Genomic DNA, 21,469 nt, shown 5'->3' on the forward strand with positions numbered 1-21,469 from the left:
ATGATTTGCCGGGAAGACTAAGAACTCAGCATATAGTTGTACTCACAACTATGACTTACTACAGTGAAAGAATCCAGAGTACCGTCAGCAAAGAGAAAAGGTACAGGGGTGAAGTCTAGCAACACCAGGTATGGCTTCCAAAGGTCGTCTCCCAGGAGCTACACTGAACATGCTTAATTCTTCCAGAGAGGAACTGTGACAATACATCTGCAATGCTGTCTGCTGGGAAAACTCATTAGGGACTCAGGGCCTACGTTTTTTAATAGGGACTGGTCACATAGGTCCCTTTTGCCGAGCACTTAGAAAACTCCATACTTCCAGAATGACGGCAGATATATAGCATAAACTACATTGTGTCCACAAACAGTTTAGGCTCAGTGAGCCTTCTTATCAGGAAAAGGTGAAAAAAAACCTAAGGCCCCAATCTCCCGCCAAGGGCCAGACTTACAAGTAAGACTTTTTAAAGATAGCAAGCCTAGGGCCTACTATGTTAACTCTTTCCTGCACAGAAATGATAGTATGATCCTGAGATAGTCTGAGAAATACATGTCTTATAGCCTAAGGAAATAAAGGCTAAAAACACAAGAGAAATACTGTGATCAGTGGTTCTCAAAAGTGTTTCATAGACCCCTGGGGGTTACTGATACCTTTCCAGGAATTTTACAAGCTCAAAAGTGCATTGACATTTGCACAAATAGTGCAGAAACTTTATCACAAATCCATACCATGGCCCAAAATTATACTGGTGGTCGTTATCATTTTTGCTGCCATACAGTCACAGGAAAAAAAAAAAAAAATCCAGTTTCATTTAAGAATTATCCTTAATGAGGGGCACCTGGGTGGCTCAGTGGGTTAAGCCGCAACCTTCGGCTTGGGTCATGATCTCAGGGTCTTGGGATCGAGCCCTGCATCGGGCTCTCTGCTCAGTGGGGAGCCTGCTTCCTCCTCTCTCTCTGCCTGCCTCTCTGTGATCTCTCTCTGTCAAATAAATAAATAAAATCTTTAAAAAAAAAAAAAAAGAATTATCCTTAATGAAGCGGTAAAATTATTATTAATTTTACTGAATTTTGACCCTTGAGTACATGTCCCTTAATGTCCTATGAATGACAATGGGAAGTGTATTTAAAGCATGTCTGCTGCATATAAAGTGAGGTGGCCATCTACAAATAAACAGCACTTGTGTGATAATGTGAGTTACAGGCTGACCTGACTACTTTATCTTTTTTTTTTTTTCCACTAACATATAAAGTATTATTAGCCCCAGGGGTACACATCTGTGAATCATTGGACTTACACATTTCACAGCACTCACTGTAGCACATATCCTTCCCAATGTCCATCACCCAGCCACCCTATCCCTACCACCCCCCCGACCCTCCAACAACCCTCAGTTTGTTTCGTAAGATTAATAGTCTCTTATGGTTTGTCTCCCTCCTGATCCCATCTTATTTCATTTTTTCCTTCCCTACCCACTACAACCCCCACCCTGCCGCTCAAATTCCTCATATCAGAAAGATCATATAATTGTCTTTGATTGACTTTGACTTATTTTGCTCCACGTACCCTCTAGCTCCATACACATCATTGCAAATCGCAAGATTTCAGGTTTTTTGATGGCTGCATAGTATTCCATTTGTGTGTGTGTGTGTGTGTGTGTGTGTGTGTGTGTGTACATACATATACCACATATTCTTTATCCATTTATCGGTTGATGGACATCTAGGTTCTTTTCATAGTTTGGCTGTTGTTGACATTGCTGCTATAAACATTTGGGTGCACATGCCCCTTCGGATCACTACATTTGTATCTTTAGGGTAAATACCCAGTAGTGTGATTGCTGGGTCATACGGTAGCTATATTTTCAACTTTTTGAGGAACCTCCATACTGTTTTCCAGAGTGACTGCACTAGCTTGCATTACCACCAACAGTATAGGAGGGTTCCCCTTTCTTTGCATCCTTGCCAACATTTGTCATTTCCTGACTTAATTTTAGCCATTCTGACCAGTGGTTTTGATTTGTATTTCCCTGATGCCAAGTGATGTTGAGCACTTTTTCATGTGTCTGTTGGCCATCTGTATGTCTTCTTTGCAGAAATGTCTGTTCATGTCTTCTGCCCATTTCTTGATTGGATTATTTGTTCTTTGGGTATTCAGTTTTGTAAGTTCTTTACAGATTTGGAATACTAACCCTTTATCTTATACGTCATTTATGAATATCTTCTCCCATTCTGTCAGTTGTCTTTTGGTTTTGTTGACTGTTTCCTTTGCTGTGCAAAAGAATCTTGATGATGACTGCTTTTATCTTGAGAGAACAACTAATAGAGTATTGTTATTCAGACAGGTATTTGGCAGACATTTTCTTAGAAATGTATGAAATGAGTATCACTTCAAAAAAAAAAAACAACTGACAGTATTTGTTGCTAATGACATAATTTGAGCTTTTAAGAAAATTAGAATCTTGGAAAACTTGTATTTGCTATTATGAGCTTGGAAGCTTCATGATACTTAGAGATTTTTCTGATGACATTGCTGATAATATTAACAAATATAATTTTTTTAATGAATAATGAAATGTACCCACATTGGAAAAATGTATAACTTAGTGAGCCAGAATTTTCCAGATGACCAAATGGGCTTTTAGAAGCATGCATGGGTGTTAAACCTTTACTGAAAAAGCAAAATAGATCAGTGGCTTTTAATGTAGCAGAGTATAAAATATTTGTTAACATGGTTTTGAATTCCATAATACAATTAGCCTTTAAGAAATACCACTTGTCAAGTTTTGGTGTAATATCAGAGAGAAATTCCCTGAAAGGGATATCAGAGAGGAATTATCTGAAAAAATCTACTAAAATACTTCTTTCTCTTCTAGTTACATATATGTGTGAGATTGAATTCTTTTCATCTGCAACATATTGCAAAAGAGTTTATGCAGAAACAAATATAAGAATCTAGCTGTCTTCTATTCAGCCAAACATTAAAGAGATTTGCAAAAATGTAAAAATCATTACTAATTTTTTTTTGTTTTGGAAAATAAAGCTGTTTTCCCTAGAAAGTTTTTACTCTGTTAACAAATAATGCTTATTATTTTTAAATGAACTAGTAATTTAAATGTTCTCTTTTTATTTTCTGTGGTAAATATCAATAGGTATAACCCAAATAATAATACACCTTAAGAGCCTCAACTTTTTTTTTTTTTTTAAAGATCCTCAACTTTTAAGTGGATAAAAGGGAACTGAGAAGTTTGAGAACTTCTGGTCTAGGAAAAGAAATGTAGAGAACCAAAGGCAGAAAGCTAAATCGAGAAAAAGAATCATCAAGTCTATCTTTGTTTTGCTGTTTTCATCATCCACCTCACAGTCAGTCACTCCAGGTCATAGATTCCTTATCTTTTCCTCCATTCTACATTTTATTAAATCAACATGGCAAACTTTGATATCACCTAGAATAACTTACCCTAATCCCTCATTTCAAAGCTTCTCCACAAGTCTTCTAGTGATCTTCACACCTGCTCTGCTTCATCAACCCACTCCCACTACTAAACCTAAGGGATGCTGTGGCATCATTTGGATTATCTGAGAGCTCTTTGACCATCACCACCTGTGCCTCCAGCTCTCCAAGTGACCTCACGTGACCTTCCACTTCCTTTTCTCCAAGTGCAGCACCCTCTGAAGGTCTCACATCTTCCCCATCCATCCTAATTAGCCCCCTTGGGGGCCTCACTAAAGCTATACTCTTACCATCATCTTTATAGTGTTCCATCTTGGTTTTTTGGTTCTGCCTACAAACCTTCAACCTTGGATGGATGCAACAACTTACTTTCTCTTCTTTGTCTTATCTGCTGAGAGTTGCAGGAGCAAAAATCACATAACTGTGTATATTGATGGTATTAGATCCAATTTAGGTTTTTGAAATCCACTGTTAGTCCCCAATAATGGTTTGAAAACTTTGCTACTCTTCTCAAACCTCATGACCCATCTCTAGCCAGTCTTCTATTGGATCATTTTGTGACTGCTCACCTCTTGCTCATTCTCATGTTTCCTCAACGAATTCTTTCTTTTATTTCCCTTGCTCTTGCCATTTCACCTTCTCTCTCTGCCTCACCTCACATTTCTCCCTACTGCCTCTCACCATTTTGCCTTCTGTGCCCATTCTGTCTCATCATCTTTCCTCTGAGAAAGTAAAGCTAACGTCTAATGGCTTATAAAGAAAATTTTAGGGGGGTAAAAATCCATATCACAGAACTGAACACTATAGAGGTCTTACATTGTAAGAATTTCATAACCTTGCTTGTAGATTTTCCTTATAGGAATTTGGGGATTGTAATTGCCATTTATATACCAGGATGTTTTGGGAGTCTTGATGTGATTTGATAAAACCTCTTTTATATCAGTTCCATTGATTTTTTTTTTTATTCGTTAAACATTTTATTTTAATTATAAAAGGCAAGACTTAATTCTTTCTACTGGCATTTTTTTAATTGCTGTGAACGTTTATTGGAAAGGTAAGGATGGGCACTTAAGAATGTAAGGGGTGTGTGTAGAGAGAGAAATTTTCTTTATTTCTTAAAGTCAGTATTGTGTAAAACTTGGAAATCTAAATCATGTTTTTCCTTTTTTTTTTGTAGGCTGTTGGTATTACTTATGGGAATCTGCAGAAACTTTCTGATAAATCTGCCATGGTCACAAAGTCCTTAGAATACCTTGGTGAAATATTAAAATATATAAAACCTTATTTGGGAAAAAAAATTTCCAACGCAGGGCTGCAACTGACTTATCGGATGATGGGTATGTATTCCTGACTTTATTAAAACTTCCTTAGGTTGAATCTATAGTATCATGATAGATAGGAATACATTAATACACAGGCTACATCACAGTTCTCCATACAATCATAAGAATAATTTTTTTTAAGATTTTATTTATGTATTTGACAGAGAGAAACACAGTGAGAGAGGAAACACAGGCAGGGAGTGGGAGAGGGTGAGTGAGGCAGGCTTCCTGCCGAGCAGGAGCCAGATGCGGGGCTCAATCCCAGGAACCTGGGATCAGGACCTGAGCCGAAGGCAGATGCTTAAGGACTGAGCCACCCAGGCGCCCCAATCATAAGAATAATTTGGAAGACAATGATTTAGCTTACAGTGATTCATATTGGCTTTCTACTAGTGTATCACTATCTTGCCCCACCTCTTTCAGACCTCTTCTTGTTAGGCTTGTGTTAATATTAGAGTTGATTATGACCAAAACAGAAAATAAGCTGATGCCAATTTGCTGTCAATAGTCTGTCATGAATCACTCACATTGTGAATATCTGGATAATTAAAACGACTTTTTTTTTTTTATGTTTATCTGTGCTTTGTTACAATTTAAAATATCAGGAAACCATCACCCTCCTCTATTTTTCTGGTCTGCTCTGTATGAAGGATGTCAGGAAAGAATTTATTACTGCACTAGAGATATTTATGCTTCAAATCTTGCTTCTCACAATACTATTTTTCTCCTTTCAGAAAGAAATCTTTTTCTGTGCTTGTGCTATAACAGCACAGTTCATCCTTGAGGAAGTCAGTAATTTGAATACCTTTGTTCACTAAAGCCATGTTACTAACCAAAAATAGGAACTGGATAAAAGGAAATGAAAAATATTTCCTTAGATGTTTTTATACAAAATTTAAGGTTTTTTTTTTGTTTGTTTGTTTGTTTTTGGTTTGTTGGGGGGTTTATTTTGTTTTAATTTCTCTGTGGCCTAAACCTTGTATCTGCTCCCTTTGATCTTGTGAACATATAAATAAACCTGATTTGGGCTGTCTGAAACCTTTTATCTTTGTTGTGAAAGATAAAGGAGAATGCAAAAATGTGTAAATATGGATGATGTGGAATGTAGTGAAAGCTATAGTAGCAATACAAGCATCTTAATTTGGGGGAAAAAAATAAGTGATAATTTATTATAAATTTAACATATTAAGATGTAGATAAATAAGTATTTCGGCATTCATCCTTATAATTTATTAGTCTCTGTTATATTTTTTGCCAAGCTAAATGTATGATTTCAGAATTTAACTTTATTTTACAAAATATATGATAGTCATAACTAACGGCAAAATCATATTCAGATTGGTGATATGAGGACTCAGGGTAAAATTCTCCTTTTGAAGAATGGAGGACCTTCTTTGTTTTGTACGTGGTTGAGTTTTGACTTACTAGAATATAGATCTGTATTTTTTGCTTGTGTCTAAATCTCAGAGACTGGGAATAGAATATATTGGTATAATGTTCCTCATTTATTTGTTAAAAATTAAGAACAGATAATTTACTGTCTTCCATATGTAAAAGACTCAGAACAACTAGAGAAGCAAGTATAATGTTTTGAGGTTTCGGACCTTCTTTAAGTGTGTGAGTTGGGGATATCCTATTCACTTAAGAGAAAGAATTAACCGTAGGAACTGTTTTATTTACCTGGCCAGTGCCTAAATGGGGATACGTTGTCTAGTTATGAGAGTACTAGTGAAAGGTGTAAACTATTTATAAAATCACACTGAAGATTAAGGCATCCGGGGTCTTAATTGTAACTCACTAATTTCTGAGAAAGGATTGATTCATGAGTAGTATCTTCCACTTTTTTCCTCTTTTTATCATTTTTTGTCATTTTTCTCACTCTTTATACCTTTTACTTTTCCATCCTGTGTTTTTCTGTTGGTCATTCTTCTATCTTCTGTCATTCTTTATCTTTGTAATTGAAATTCTACCCATGACCCTCAGTGCCCAACCCAAATGTTCCACATTTTCCATATTCCCAGGTAGCCTTGGTCTCCCTGATTATGCTTCATCTGGCTATCTCTTATGACATTTTTCATAGCTCGCCAGCTTTTATAATTATTTGTGTACTTGGCACACCCTTACTAAATTTTAAACTCACTTGTGTTAGTGGCCATATCTTTTGAACTTTTGTTCCCGTTGTCACGTTGTATTTTGAACAAATAAAAACATTTCCTGAGTTACACATTCGATGCTGCATTGGAAACTGGGGATACATCAGCTGAAGAGCCTCACCAATGTGGAAGATGACATATACTAAATAAATGCTTCTGGAATATAATGATTTTATAAACCTAGCTAATAGTACATAATGTATCTTTTAATGTTCCTAAATGAGCAAAGTTACTCTCAAACTATATAAATACATTTTTAAGTGCCTACTGTAATGATCCCAGTTCTCTTATTGTATTTTTTAAGGCATGATATATGCATAGAGTAGAAAATAATTAAACACATAAGAACTCTTATAGTACAGCTCTCTTCCATTTGTACAAGTATGTACCCTACAATTTTTCTATATTTTCAGCATCATCAGTTATATAAGTGTTATGTTTGTAGGCAGGAAAAAGACAGTTTTTTATAATTCTATACTACGTATTTAAACCTTGCTCAAAGTTTTTCACTTAAAAAATTTCTTTCTCTTTGCATCTTTTTAAAGATTAATTTATATATTTATTTGAAAGAGAGCACGGGAGAGAGGGAGGGAGCACAAGCAGGGGGAGGGGCAGAGGAAGAAGAGGAAGCTGACTCCCTGCTAAATAGAGAGCCCAATGTGGGGCTTGATCCCAGGACCCTGGGATCATGACCTGAGCCAAAGGCAGATGCCCAACCAACTGAGCCACCCAGGTACCCTGTCTTTGCATTTTTTAATACCACACATTGTAATGTTCTTCACTGAAACTGAAAAAACTAGGGTTCTGGGAGCACCCGTGTGGCTTAGTCAGTTGACATCTGACTCTTAATTTCAGCTCCGGTTAAGATCTCCAGGTCTTGGGATCAAGCCCCACATCAAGCTCCATGCTCAGGGTGGAGTCTGCTTGAGATTCTCTCCGTCCCTCTGACCCCACCCCTGTACTCACGCTCTCTCTCTCCTGGCCCCGCAAAATAAATATTTTTTTAAAATATTTTTTTAAATCTAGAGTTCCAGTTTGTCAGTGAAACAAATGGGTTGCCTCTGCTTTCTATGAACTCCTAAAACTTAAGATCTTCAGCAAAGTGTTTTAACCATTATAAAAGATGAAATACAAGGGTAGATGATAGCATTTTTGGTAGGAAGCCCCTCGCTCTTTATAAGTCAATTCCTGTGTGACACCTAAGAGTGATATGAATCATTTCAGGTGTCAGCGGTGATGGCAGTTCCCTTTGCGGGTATATTAATGTTAGTTAGGATGTGAGTTCTTCTTATATTGCTGTCATTCACCAGTTTTCCACCTACTGGAAAAATGAGGAGCAAGCCAGCGTTATTTAAAATACTGCTAACTGAGCATTGTGTTTCTTTATGATTGATTATTGTATTTCCTTTTACAACAGAAGATTAATGTTGCTGTTTGTTGTTCTTAGAAGTGATTATTGGTTGGGCTTTTTTCTTTTAACATCAATATACTCTTCTAACGCATATTTTTGTTTTCCTTCAGAGCTTGAATTTTAAACTTTTTGTTTTATGGAAATGGCTTTGAATTTTTTCATCTCCTCTGCTTTCTAAGGTGGAATAAAATATAAAAGTTTATGCGGTGTATGTATCTCTGTGCCATTTGGGCAAGCGCTTCTTTTAAATTTGTTTTAGTAAAGAAGACCTCAGTAGCAGAAATACACTCTAATGGGAACTGGTTATCTGCTCTTAATTACTTTACTAAACAAAGGGTGCTCAATTGTTTAACTCCAGTCTCATCAAATGTAGCAACTGGTTCCTAGCATTAAAGAAATCATAATCTATTTCATGTAGTGGAGATGTCTGCTTCTGTTCTTTCAAAATCAAAATTTAAATTCACTGTGTATATTAAACCATTGGAAGTTACAAAAAGTGAAGTTCAGGGAGGTTAAGTGATTGCTTCAAGGTTACAGCTAATCCTTTCTTCCTACTTTAACAATTAAATTTAGCTATATCTTTTTGTGTTGCAAACTGGGTTGAGACAGCCTATACAATTTTTTGTAAGACAAGGTATCAAAAAAGTAAATGTGGAGTAGTAGCATGATGAAGCCCAGGGAGAGTGAGCCCACACATGAAAGTATATAATACATGGTCTTCTAGAGGTCTTAAAGTTGGGTTATAAATTTGCCCCTGAGCTTCCTTAGCAGCCACAGCAAGAATAGAGATCTGATTAATACAACATGTGATCTGTATGTTCACATACTGTATAGCCAAATTACGTAGTGTGCTTGAGTGTATTATGAATTAAATGCCAATTGCTTAGGAAATCTATGTTTTTCTTAGCCCAGAATGCTGAGAAAACTTTGTCTCTTTAGCAAAATACATGATGTGACATCTGTCTTTTGACTCTTAATACACATTTCTCTCTATTGCTTACTTGAACTTTGTCCTTTAAACGTGAATTTTATGGTGGAATGGCAAAACTTTCTGGTTAGATGGTAACCATACCTGCCGTTACGCCTCTTCTTTGTCAGGAATTCTGGTTAAATCATGGGCACAGATCTTCGCCACCTCTAAAGCACAGAAACTCCTATTCCGGATCATCGATTGTTTACTGCTGCCGCACACCGTGCTACAGCAGGAGAAGGAGCTGCCGGCACCTATGCTGACTGCAATTCAGAAGAGCCTTCCTTTGTATCTCCAGGTAGAGGAAGTGTGGCTGTGTGCACATGTCAAAGAAAAAATTAAATTCTGCCTTAAAATAATATCCTAACTGCAGATTTGAAAACCATCCATTGTCCTCCCATTTATGTGTGTACCTGTGGCACTTCTGTTGAGCAAGTTCTAAATTCCTTTTGTTTGAAAACAAAGATGGAAGAGGCAAAGTCTCCCAAGAAGCAATTAAAGTTGAGACAGGAGGCGGACTAGCGTAGACACAGTAGTGAGCTCGCTATTTGCCTTAGAGGCCTCAGCTGTCTGCCAGCCAGACAGCGAGGAGAGATGTGAGAGAAGATACCATAAAGGAGATGAGCTGTAAAGGAGCAGAGGGGTCAGAGTTGAAGGACCAGTCCTGTCAGAGGGAACAGCCGGTAAAAGGCATGAGCTTTAAGAAAGTATGACACGCTGGGGAAGAGCAGATAATTCTGTTGTGGTTGGACACTCATGTAGGAGGAGCCGTGTACTGGAAGGCTCCACGTGCCACACTCGGGAGTCTGGACTTGTTCTTTTACATGGGGATTTGAATGCATGGTTGATGGGTTTGGATGGATTTTGAATAGGGGAGGGGGAGTGACATATCATATTTACAAGTTAGCAAGATGATGCTGGTGGCAACATCGAAGCTGGTATGGGAGTTATGTTGAAGACTTGGAAGGCAATGAGTAGTAGTTCATTTTCTGAAGGTTTCGAACAAAGCCAGTAGGTACAGAACTCACATAGCAGACTTTAGAAACATTTAGGAAGTCTGATTAAAAATACTTGCTGCGTGAATGGTGCACAGCACCAGAAAGAAATAGAATGCTTCCTAGATTCCAGAGTGGCTGCTTACGCAGATAGCAGTGTGGCTCACTAACCTGGGCCATCCTGGAGATGTAGGGATGAAGGTGATGATTGATATCTGAACAGCTTTCATTTGAGGTGCTGTGCAATATCTAGGTAGGCACTTGGAAATAGTGATCTGTCATTCAGGGGAAAGCACAGAGTTGGAAGCATACTTTGTTATTCATTAGTGTCTCATACTGAAGATAAGTGCTTCTTAATTTGGGGTTCAGGAAGGGAAGCTTGAGGAAGAAAGGGAGAACAGTGTTGCCAATCAGGGAATATTGGTGGGGAGAATCTTGGGCAGCAGGAGAGTCTGGAAAAACATGTTCTCTGTGGCCCTCTTATGCCAAAATAGTACAACAAGAATTTGTATTAGGGATGCCTGGCTGGCTCAGTCATTGTAGCATGGGACTCCTGATCTCAAGGTCGTGAGTTCAAGCCCCATGTTGGGTGTGGAGCCTAATTAAAACAAAACAAAAAAACAACAACAACAACAACAAAAAAAAAAACCCGAAAAAAACTTCGTAAGTGGATAACTGAAAAATTTGGTAAATTTATCTGTTTGGCAGAATTTACTTAGAGCAGTGCCTTTAAATTCTTAAAGATACTCAGCTGTCTTCCAGGTTTTCAGAATATACGCATGTTTTACTTCTTCATCTTCTACTAATGTGATTTTAAACAAAAACATTGAAGAAACTGGGTAAAGAGGTGTGCATTGCTTCCCCCCCCCCAAGTTGTTTGATAGTGTCTTAACAGATCTCTGCTACTTTTATTACAAATAATCTTATTTATAGCTAAAATGGAGACATAAACATTTTTCTTTTTTTTTTTTTTTTAAGATTTTATTTATTTATTTGACAGAGATCGCAAGTAGGCAGAGAGGCAGGCAGAGAGAGAGGAAGGGAAGCAGGCTCCCTGCTGAGCAGAGAGCCTGATGTGAGGCTTGATCCCAGAATCCTGGGATCATGACCTGAGCCGAAGGCAAAGGCTTTAACCCTCTGAGCAACCCAGGCGCCTGACATAAACATTTCTAATTATCTCTCTAGGGAAACACATTGCTAATCACAAAGTACCAAATTCTAGATGAATTTTTAGTACATGATTTGTCTTTGTGTTGGTGATTGTCTATATTTTAGTAATAGGCAGTATTTAGTAATGGCAGAAAAAAAATTCTGTTTCTCAGGGTATTGGTTTCATTGTTTCTAAGTATCAAATACTGTAATCCACGTGGAATTATTTTGTTAATTTTGTTAATTTCTATACAAATAGAAGGGATTAAGTCAAGAGATCTCTTAACTTTTCTAAACCTCAGTTTCCCCAGCTATAAAATCAGAGATGTGATAATACCAACTCATGGGTCTTTTTAAGAAATTTAAATGAAATAAAGGATAATAAAGGACATGGCACAGTACATGACATATGAAACTCTTAAAATAGTCATTAATCAGAGTTGTACTCTTCTGTATTTCTCTCCTTATGTCAATTTTCTTTTAACATATCACATTTCTTACCATGGAATATTTTTTAGTATAAATTCTGTAGTGTCACTCAAGTAAATGACCAGTACCCACATTAAAAAAAAAAAAAAAAACTGACTTAAAAATGTATTTTATTGCTTTGAAATTACACATAAATGTAGTTGATAAGTGTGGTGGTCATGTTCTCTGGGTATGAGAGGAAGAAGGAAGCTTCCTTTGTTCTCTTGTACTTCTCCCCTACTTCATTTGCGTATACCCCAAAAGCACACATTTGGTTAGATACCACAGCATAGATCTCACCCACGCTCAGCAACTCCCTGAGCCTCATATTAACATCACCTGTTGATGTCAGGCCATGTCTTTGTGGATTGTGGGTGACACATTCTGACATGAATGTTAATGCTAGGGACTAATAAGTTCTATATATATTTTTTTTTTACTTTGCCTTTTACTATTTCTTTTCTTTTTACTCCTATAGGGTATATGTATCGTGTGTGGTCAGTCCCAAAATCCAAATGCCTATCTGAACCAACTGCTAGGGAGTGTTATTGAGCAGTACATTGGGCGGTTTCTTCCAGCTTCACCGCATGGCTTAGGTCTCGGACAACACCCTGTTTTGTTGGCACTGAGAAACTCCTCCGCTGCTTCAGCGATAACACCTCTAAAGAAGTGCATCATACAAGTCATAAGGTACATCTAAATATTAAAAACAAGTGGTATTTACAATGTACTAATCTTTATTAAAAAGTAACAAAGTTGGGGTGCCTGGGTGGCTCATTGGGTTAAAGCCTCTGCCTTCGACTCAGGTCATGATATCAGGGTCCTGGGATCAAGCCCTGCATCGAGCTCTCTGCTCAGCGGGGAGCCTGCTTCCCTTCCCCTCTCTCTGCCTGCCTCTCTGCCTACTTGTGATCTCTGTCACATAAATAAATAAAATCTTAAAAAAAAAAAAAAAAAGTAACAAAGCATCCCCAAAGTATTGGCAACCCTTAGGATGCTGGTAGTTTGGAAACTTTAATTTTCACTGAGAAACAATATTTAAGAACTTACTAAAATGACTTCTGCTCATGGCAGCCTGAGTCAGTGCTATCTTATCTATCTATCTATTTATTTATTTATTTAAAGATTTTATGTATTCATTTGACAGACAGAGATCACAAGTAGGCAGAGGGGCAGGCAGAGAGAGGAGGAAGCAGGCTCCCTGCTGAGCAGAGAGCCCGATGCGGAGCTTGATCCCAGGACCCCAGGACCCCAGGATCATGACCGGAGTGGAAGGCAGAGGCCTTAACCCATTGAGCCACCCAGGTGCTCCAGTGCTCTTTTAAATAGCTGTTCTCTCTATATAGCTGTTACTTTCCTTATATATGGCCTAAAGGTACATATTTTCTTTAGTTCTTATCAGATAAACAGTAAGTGTATTCTCTACTATAGAAAACACATTATTTATATTATTTTTAAATTTATTTATTTATTTATTTGAGAGTGAGACAGAGTGAGAGAGCATGAGAGGGGAGGTCAGAGGGAGAAGCAGACTCCCCAGGGTGCTGGGAGCCTGATGTGAGACTTGATCCCAGGATTCTGGGATCACGACCCGAGCCGAAGGCAGTCGCTTAACCAACTGAGCCACCAAGGAGCCCCTGTTATTTATATTTTTAAAACAGAGTAAGTGAAAAAATGAATGTGAATATGACTAAGGAAACACTAAGAAGTCCTGTTTTGTTAGTCTCCTGTCTTAATGACTTCATTTTATTATTAGATGCATAAATGAAACCTCTTGGGTTCTCTGTTACCTTTTAACTGCAGCAGAGATTCAGTAATAAAAATTATTTCTTTGTCTTCATGGAGTATTTAGCTTCCTATGAAATTTGTTTTTTAAACTGGAAGATGCTGCAGTGATATACAGATGCAGTAATATACAGGCATACCTTGTTTTACGGCACTTCACAGACAGTTTTTTACAAATTGAAGGTTTGCGGCCGCCCTGCATCCAGCAAGTCTGTTGGCACCATTTTCCCAACATTATTTTTCACTTCATGTCTCTGTGTTAACATTTTTGTAGTTCTCACAATATTCCAAACTTTTTTGTTGCTATTGATTATGGTGATCTGTGACCAGTGATTACAGCTGGCTGAAAGCTCAGATGATGGTTAGCAGGTTTTTTTAGTAATAAAGTATTTTTAAGTTAAGGTATATAGATTGTCTTTTCAGACATCATGCTATTGCACACTTACTAGACTACAGTACAGCATAAACATAGGTTTTCTATGCACAGAGAAACCAAAAACTTCATTTCACTTTATTGTGACATTCGCTTTATTATGGTGATCTGCAACCAAACCCACAATATCCCTCCATCCTCCTCTACTCCTGCAGTTCCCCGTATTTGTTGAGGCTCCTTACTCTGATTCTCTGATAATTCCCGGGTTATTTTCAAAGCACCTATCACATTATATTATAGTAACCTTTTTAATTTTTTTTAATTTTTTTTTAATAAATTTTTTTATTTTTTATAAACATATATTTTTATCCCCAGGGGTACAGGTCTGTGAATCGCCAGGTTTACACACTTCACAGCACTCACCAAAGCACATACCCTCCCCAATGTCCATAACCCCACCCCCCTTCTCCCAACCCCCCTCCCCCCAGCAACCCTCAGTTTGTTTTGTGGGATTAAAGGTCACTTATGGTTTGGGAGGGAGACAAACCTTTTTTATTTTTTTGCTTGTCCAAATTTTCCACTAGACATGAGCCCCTTGCCTTCAGAGGCCGTGTTTACCTTTCCATTCTCATACTTGTACCTGGCATACTGTAGGTATACATAAATGTTTAGGGATTCAACAGTGAACAAAAAAGACAAAACCTTTGTCCTCAAAGATTGAATGCATCCACTGATATGGAATTTTTGGAAGCCACTGTAGGGAATAGAAATGATGGTGAAAACATAGTTCCTGCCCTTTAAGACTTTATAATCCTTGGGACACTTGGGTGGCTCAGTTGGTTAAGCAGCTGCCTTCGGCTCAGGTCATGTCATGTTCCCAGCGTCCTGGGATCGAGTCCAGCATCGGGTCCTTGCTCAGCAGGGAGCCTGCTTCTCCCTCTGCTTTGCCTGCCACTCTGTCTGCCTGTGCTCACTCTAAGAAATAAATAAATAAAATCTTTAAAAAAAAAAAAATCCTTAGTGATTTCCATGGCTCATTTTGGCAAATTTTATTGCTTCGCAAATACATATGGATGTCTGACTTAGATTCAGCTGTATTTGACAATCTTTCATGTTGTCTAGACCTTTTAGAAACTGAGCAATTCCCACTTTCATTTATTCACTTAAGTGTACACGGAATACCTATTATGAGCCAACACATGCTTAAAAGGTAGAGATATAAAAATGAGTAAGATAAATTTATCTTTATGATCTCTGTTGACTTATAATGCTAAAATGTGTTTTGCTTTGAGAGAAAATATTAAATACTAAATCACTTCTGATTTTTTTTTTCTTTTACCTCCTAAAAGAAGGAAAGAGGTAGAGCTGAAATGGGGAGCTAATTCCTAGGACAGTCATCTTATTGATTTGGAAAAATAAGACCCTTCCCAAATCCCTAAATAAATAAATGTGAGGAGAGATTTCTTTATGCAAATTTGACATTAAAGAAAATGTTGCATTGTTGAGGAACTGATCGAGGAAATCAGGCTTATATTAGAAAGGGGAAAAAAATTTTTGTTTGTTTAGGTTTTGTTGAGGTTTTGTTTGAGTTTTGATTAAGTTCATTTAAAGATCAGTTTTTTTACATTTAGTTCATGTCTGTATTCTTCTTTGGCCCTTAAAATACAGCAAGGTTGTGCAATCGTTGCTCCTAAATTTTTATGTTTGAGGATAACATGGTTAAAATATACATTTTTTAAAAATTGTTCTTTATTAATTTGGGGGGTAAAATTTGTTGGTATCTTTAAAGTGTATGGCATGTGTTTCTGTTCAATGAAACTTTAACCAGAAGACAAAACAAAATTGTGCTTCTTTTTAGGAAGTCCTACTTTGAGTTTAAAGGGTCTTTGCTCCCTCCTCGCTTAGCATCTGTTCTGGCCTTCATCCTGCAGCTTTTCAAAGAAACGAACATAGACATTTCTGAGGTTGAACTGCTCCTGCCTGGCGTCTTAAAGTGCTTGGTGTTGGTCAGTGAACCCCAAGGTTAGTCTGAATCTGTGTTTGTCGTACTTCTCTTTATGTGATATCAGTTTCTATACCTTGTGGCTAAAAATCAAACTCCAAGCGGATGGCTGAGGTTGAGCATGATAAAATGGTTAAAAACTGACGTGTTTCAGCATAGTTTACTTCTGTTTTGTTTTTTTCCCCCAAGGCAAACAGTTTATTTAAGGGCTCCTTCTCTGATTAGACTTGTTAACCTTTTAAAGAATATTTGTTTAATCTGACTGCAGTATTAAATCAACTTCTCACATATCATGTGGTGAGGGGTCAGCGTAAGTTCTTCTGTTCAGGTTTCTGCCAGAAAATCTAAGCTGATTTCACAGGCAAACCTGTAAGGATCCTTTGATCCTCATCCTTTTGTTTTCAGTCTCATCAGCCTTACTGCTAGGGATCACTTTAAAATATCATTTATTTCATCCCCACTGTGAGGAGCATGCTTTAATAAGCTTATTGAGAATATGCAGAATAGTAGCCATAGTTCTATCCTGAAGGAGTTTTTAATGTAAATAGGAGGCTGTGTGTGTAAGTGTGTGCGTGTTATCATTATAATGTGATTGTTCAGGGCAGGGCTCCTCAAATGTTTCTACCTAAGTACATCTAACTGCTGTGATAAGTGAGTTCAATGTGTATCCTGAAGAATCTGAGGGCAGCGCCCAAAGTGGTAGCTAAAAGCTCAAATAGGTCTTGGAAATTTTCTGTTTTAGCTCAAAATTTATGCATATTTTGTTTAACTCTATATTTATTTTAATAATTAAAATGTTCTGTTTTTTTCCCTGCTCCCAAGTTTGATTTTCCAAAAAAATGTTGTGTGTTAATATAGAATGCCCTTACCTGATAGTAGCATTTCTGTATTCAGAAATACCCAGATGGACCCCCGTTTCTTCTTTAGAAATTTTGTCCTCATCGAAAACTTACGCATACTTTCAGTGAAGGCCTGTTGTGGTGTACAAGACAAAAATTTGTTGAGATAGAGCAGACAGTATGAAATCTTAGCTAGCCTCTTGTTTTGGTGATAGTGATATTTATCAGGAAGGAAGCCAGGGTGCAGAGGGTGAATTTGGCTGCACACATCTAGCTGGTGAGTGCATCACACGTTCCAGATGGGTAGGATGCCGAATTGCCTATCTCTGCATTGCTGTCTTCATTAGCTGAGGAGGCAATATTAAACACAGATTTGTGTGTGTGGCTGAGATTTTTCTTCTCCTTGTAGCTCTCCTTGTATTCTTGCTCTCCTTGTAGTCTCAATGTTTAAAGTAATTCTTGCTTTCCTTGTAGTCTCAATGTTTAAAGGAATAATTTGTAAAATCACAGAGAGTTAGTGTTGCTAAATGACTCCACAAGGCCACTCCTAGGTATATGCCCAAGAGCATTTTAAATATACCATCCACTCAAAAACCTGTACTCAAGAACTTAAAAGAATTCCACTTCTGGCATGATAACGTCAGGAGCTCTGCTGACCTACTCCCCAGCAAAACTGGTAGAAATTACTTAAAAGAAATAATTTAAATTCTCTGAAAATAGTCCTAAGGGTATATAGCAAATGGAGAAACATTTATTTAAGAAAATGTGCTAAAACTTGGTAAAGCAGCAGGAGTCTATGGTATTTGAACCAAGACTACCTCCTTCTTACTTCTCCCAGCTCAGTAAGACAGAAACTCTAACTTCAGACTGGTAGATCCAAGAACCTAGGGCTTTCTGTCTGCCCAGCTCCCAGTAGGAGGGCTATCATCCTGTGAGAGGTAGGATGTCAATATTTCTCATCCCACCCCCATGCTACCTGATACTGAGGTTGTATTCCAGGCAAGTGTGGCTGAGAAGTGGGGGCTCCATTCTTTCCCTCAGCCCCCACTAGTGGGATGCATATAGTACACGGAGTATAACACACTGAGAATACCGGGGTACCATTCATCCTTGACACAGCTTAAAGGTATGAACTCACCGCCAAGTGAAGCAAGTTAAGGATGCCTGGGGCTCCTGCCTGTCCTTCCACAAGTACTCAGTGCTTGTATGGGTATGTCCTTCATTGGGCACCACTGGCCCTCTCCCCAGCACCAGAGCCATGCCTCTGAGATTTTGCCTGATGAAGGCAGAGGGAGGAGAAGCAGACCATAGAGCAGAAAACTCCTGAATCTCTCCCAAAGGAACCGACTTCATTTGCAAACCAGTGTGAAAAAGTTCAAGCCTAAGGGTGCAGTCAAATACAGTGGAGTTTGTGGTGATAGACAGTAGGTAGGAGAATAAAATAGAGTCATTAGATATATAGGCTACTCTATAGACAGTCTAGTTTGGTGAGAGAATGGTGAAAGACACAGCTGAAAAGAGCCCTTGGATCGGAACAAATCTCAAGTACTGCCCACAGAAATTGTCCTTTTAGAAAAGCCTGAACTTGATTAGATAGTCTGTAATGCAGTTTATACCCCTAGACATTATAAAAAACAATAGTGTAATCAGCTTTGATTAGTAGAGAGTCACAGCCGGGTGTGATCGGAAAACAGGACAAAGGGAACCCTGTCAAAATCACTGCCTTAGAAAGGACACTCTGGGTGTACCCAAGGTTGTACCAGCGCAGGGCAATGTTAGAGACTTCATGGGGAGTTGGATGGAATAGCCTTCATTAAAAAATGCCCAACTTTCAACAACAAAAAATTACAAGACATGCAGAGAAACGGAAGTATGATCCATATAATGGGAAAAAAGCAGGCAACAGAAACTGTCAGAGCAATCAGATCCTAGATTTAATAGGCAAAAACTTCAAAGTAGCCATTATAGTACGTTCAGAGAACTCAAGGAAAGCATGATTAACAGAATAAAGGAAGGTCTAATGATATTGTCACATCAAATAAAGAATATCAGTAAAGAGACAGAAATTATGAAAAAGAACCAAATGGAGATTAGGAAGTTAAAAAGTACATGAGCTAAACCGAAAAGTTCACTAGAGGGGCTCATGGATGGATTTGAATTAGCAAACTTGAAAATAGATGACTAGAGATTATGCAGTCTCAAAAAAAAAAAAAAAAAGAATGAAGAAAAATGTAGAGCTTTAGAGAAATGTGGGATACAGTTAAGTGCACCATAATACATATAATGCCAGAAGAGGACAGGAAAGAGCAGAAAAAATATTTGAAGAAATAATGGCTGAAAACTTCCTAAATTTATTAACGAACAATAGCCTATACATTCAGGAAGCTCAGCTAATTCCAAATAGGATAAACCCAAAAAGTTCCCCAGTGAGATGCATCATGGTAAAAATGCTGAAGGCCAAGGCAAGGAGAAAATCTTTAAGACATCAAGAGAAAGATGACTCATCGCTTACCACAGAACCCCAGACAGGTCAGCAAAAAACTTCTCAGCAGAATTAAGTAGTGGGGTACTACTTAATTCTACAGCAGTGGCGTAATACTTAGTGATCCAAGAAAAAGCTGTCAACCACAAATCCTCTATTCTGCAAAACTGCTACCTTTCAGAAGTGAAGATAAAATAAAACCATTGCAGAAAAACAAAAGACATTGCCAGATAATCACTGGGAGAATTTGTTGTTAGTGGACCAGCCTTATAAAAAAGGGAAATTCTTAAGAGCTGAAGTCAAGTGAGCCCACACAAGACAAAGAAAACCAGTAAGGCAATTATGTAATTGTAAAAGACAGCTTAAATATATATTTCTTTATGTTTATTCTCTTGATGGCTTTAAAAAGCAGCTGTATAAAATGATATATAAAAAAATATGTACATCATGTATGATTGGGCCTATAACATAGAAATGCAATATATTTATCAATATCAGTACAAAGGAGGTGGTGGGAGCAGAGCTGTATTAGGCTAAGGAAATGACTTCAGATATTAACTCAGCTAGATAGGAACAATTGTGAGAGAACCAGAAATGATCATGAAAGCATGTCATGAAAGCAAAAATACAGACTTGCTTTCCTTACTTCTCTTTTTCTTTAGCTTCTCTGAAAGACATAAAATTATATAAAATAAAAATAACTAAGTATTGTTGGGTTTGTAACATTTGCAAAGGTAATATGTATAAAAACAATAGCATGGGAAAGGTTATATAAGAATAATGTTTCTGTATTTCACTGGAATTAAATTCATGTAAATCTGAAACTCTGATAAGATGTACACAGTAAGCCTAGAGCAACTCCTAAGAAAATAACTCAAAACCAATGAAAAACCATTTAAGAAGATAAAATGCTGTGTTTTAAAATATGCACATAATGTAAAACAAAAGCAGTAAAGGAGATGAGAGGAAAAAAAGCAAGACATTTAGAAAACAAAAGGTAAAATGACTGATGTAAATCCATCTAATATCAACAGAAACAATAGTTTTGAAAGGACTGAACAAACTAATTAAAAGTAGAGATCACTGGAATGGATCAAAATAAAAAGATCGAACTATGTTCTCTATGCAGGAAACACTTTAGATTCAAAGATTAAAATAGTAAAAGGAAAGAAAAAATACATCCTGCAAGCTATAGCCATAGAAAGCTGGAGTAGCTATACTAATATCAGACAAAATAGACCGTAGACCAAAAAATCGTTAATTAGAAATAGAGATGTTTTATAATGATAAAGGGGTTGCTATGTTTAATGACTCTCAAATTGCATCTGACAAGAGAGTACCAAAATATAAGAAGAAAAAAACAAGAGAAATGAAGGGAGAAAAAGACAGTTCAGTGGTATTAGTTGAGAGGTTTGGGGTTTCCACTTCAACATGTAAAGAGCTTGAAAGTCGTCACTCCTCCCCTCACAACAAGAAAACAAATCTGAACAGACTGACCCTTTTCAGGGTCATGAGTTCAAGCCCCACACTGGGCTCCACACTGTGTGTGGAGTCTCCTTAAAAAAAACAAAACCTTTGGAGAAAGCAGACAAAAAGCAGATGATTAGGAAAATAGAGCAGGTGCAATGAACAGAAAAGTGACATGTATGGTAGTTGTTAATCTAGCAATATCAATAATCACTTTAAATGTGAATGCTTTACATAAGCCAGTTAAATGACTGAGACTGACAGTGGATAAAAAACAAAGCCCAACTGTATGTTACCCACAAGAAACCTACTTCGAATATGAAGACACAGATAAAAGAAAAGGGATAAGAAAAATGGTAGCACAGTTCAAAACAAAGCTGTAGAGGCTAATATTAATTTCAAACAAAACAGACTTCAGAACAAGTAGAATTATCAAGAATAAAGAGGAACATTACACAATGACAGACTGGGAATAGAGAAATGATTCAGTCTGATGAAGGTTATCTACGAAAATCCTATAGCTAGCGTCATACTTAATGGTGAAGGCTTAAATGCTTTTCCCCTAAGATTAGCAACAGGACAAGGATGTCCACTCTTGCCACT

The 21,469-nt window shown here is 37.5% G+C and overlaps 1 protein-coding gene across 2 annotated transcripts in view; it reads left to right on the forward strand.

The window, feature by feature from the left end:
- The window catches only part of MMS22L (MMS22 like, DNA repair protein), a 134,095-nt gene that overhangs the window by 102,645 nt on the left and 9,981 nt on the right, over positions 1-21,469 (forward strand). The window contains exons 19-22 of one of the 2 annotated variants that reach the window (XR_009354541.1): positions 4,628-4,787; positions 9,435-9,604; positions 12,397-12,608; positions 16,008-16,098. Coding sequence is in view for 1 of the 2 variants with exons in the window: in XM_059177030.1 (XP_059033013.1) it covers positions 4,628-4,787; positions 9,435-9,604; positions 12,397-12,608; positions 15,935-16,098 (706 nt within the window). In the remaining variant the exon portion in view is untranslated. Of the gene's footprint in view, positions 1-4,627; positions 4,788-9,434; positions 9,605-12,396; positions 12,609-15,934; positions 16,099-21,469 lie in introns of both variants that reach the window. The other variant, XM_059177030.1, reaches the window with a different exon arrangement.

This window comes from Mustela lutreola, chromosome 6 (assembly GCF_030435805.1).
Source record: "Mustela lutreola isolate mMusLut2 chromosome 6, mMusLut2.pri, whole genome shotgun sequence".
Taxonomy (NCBI): Eukaryota; Metazoa; Chordata; class Mammalia; order Carnivora; family Mustelidae; genus Mustela; species Mustela lutreola.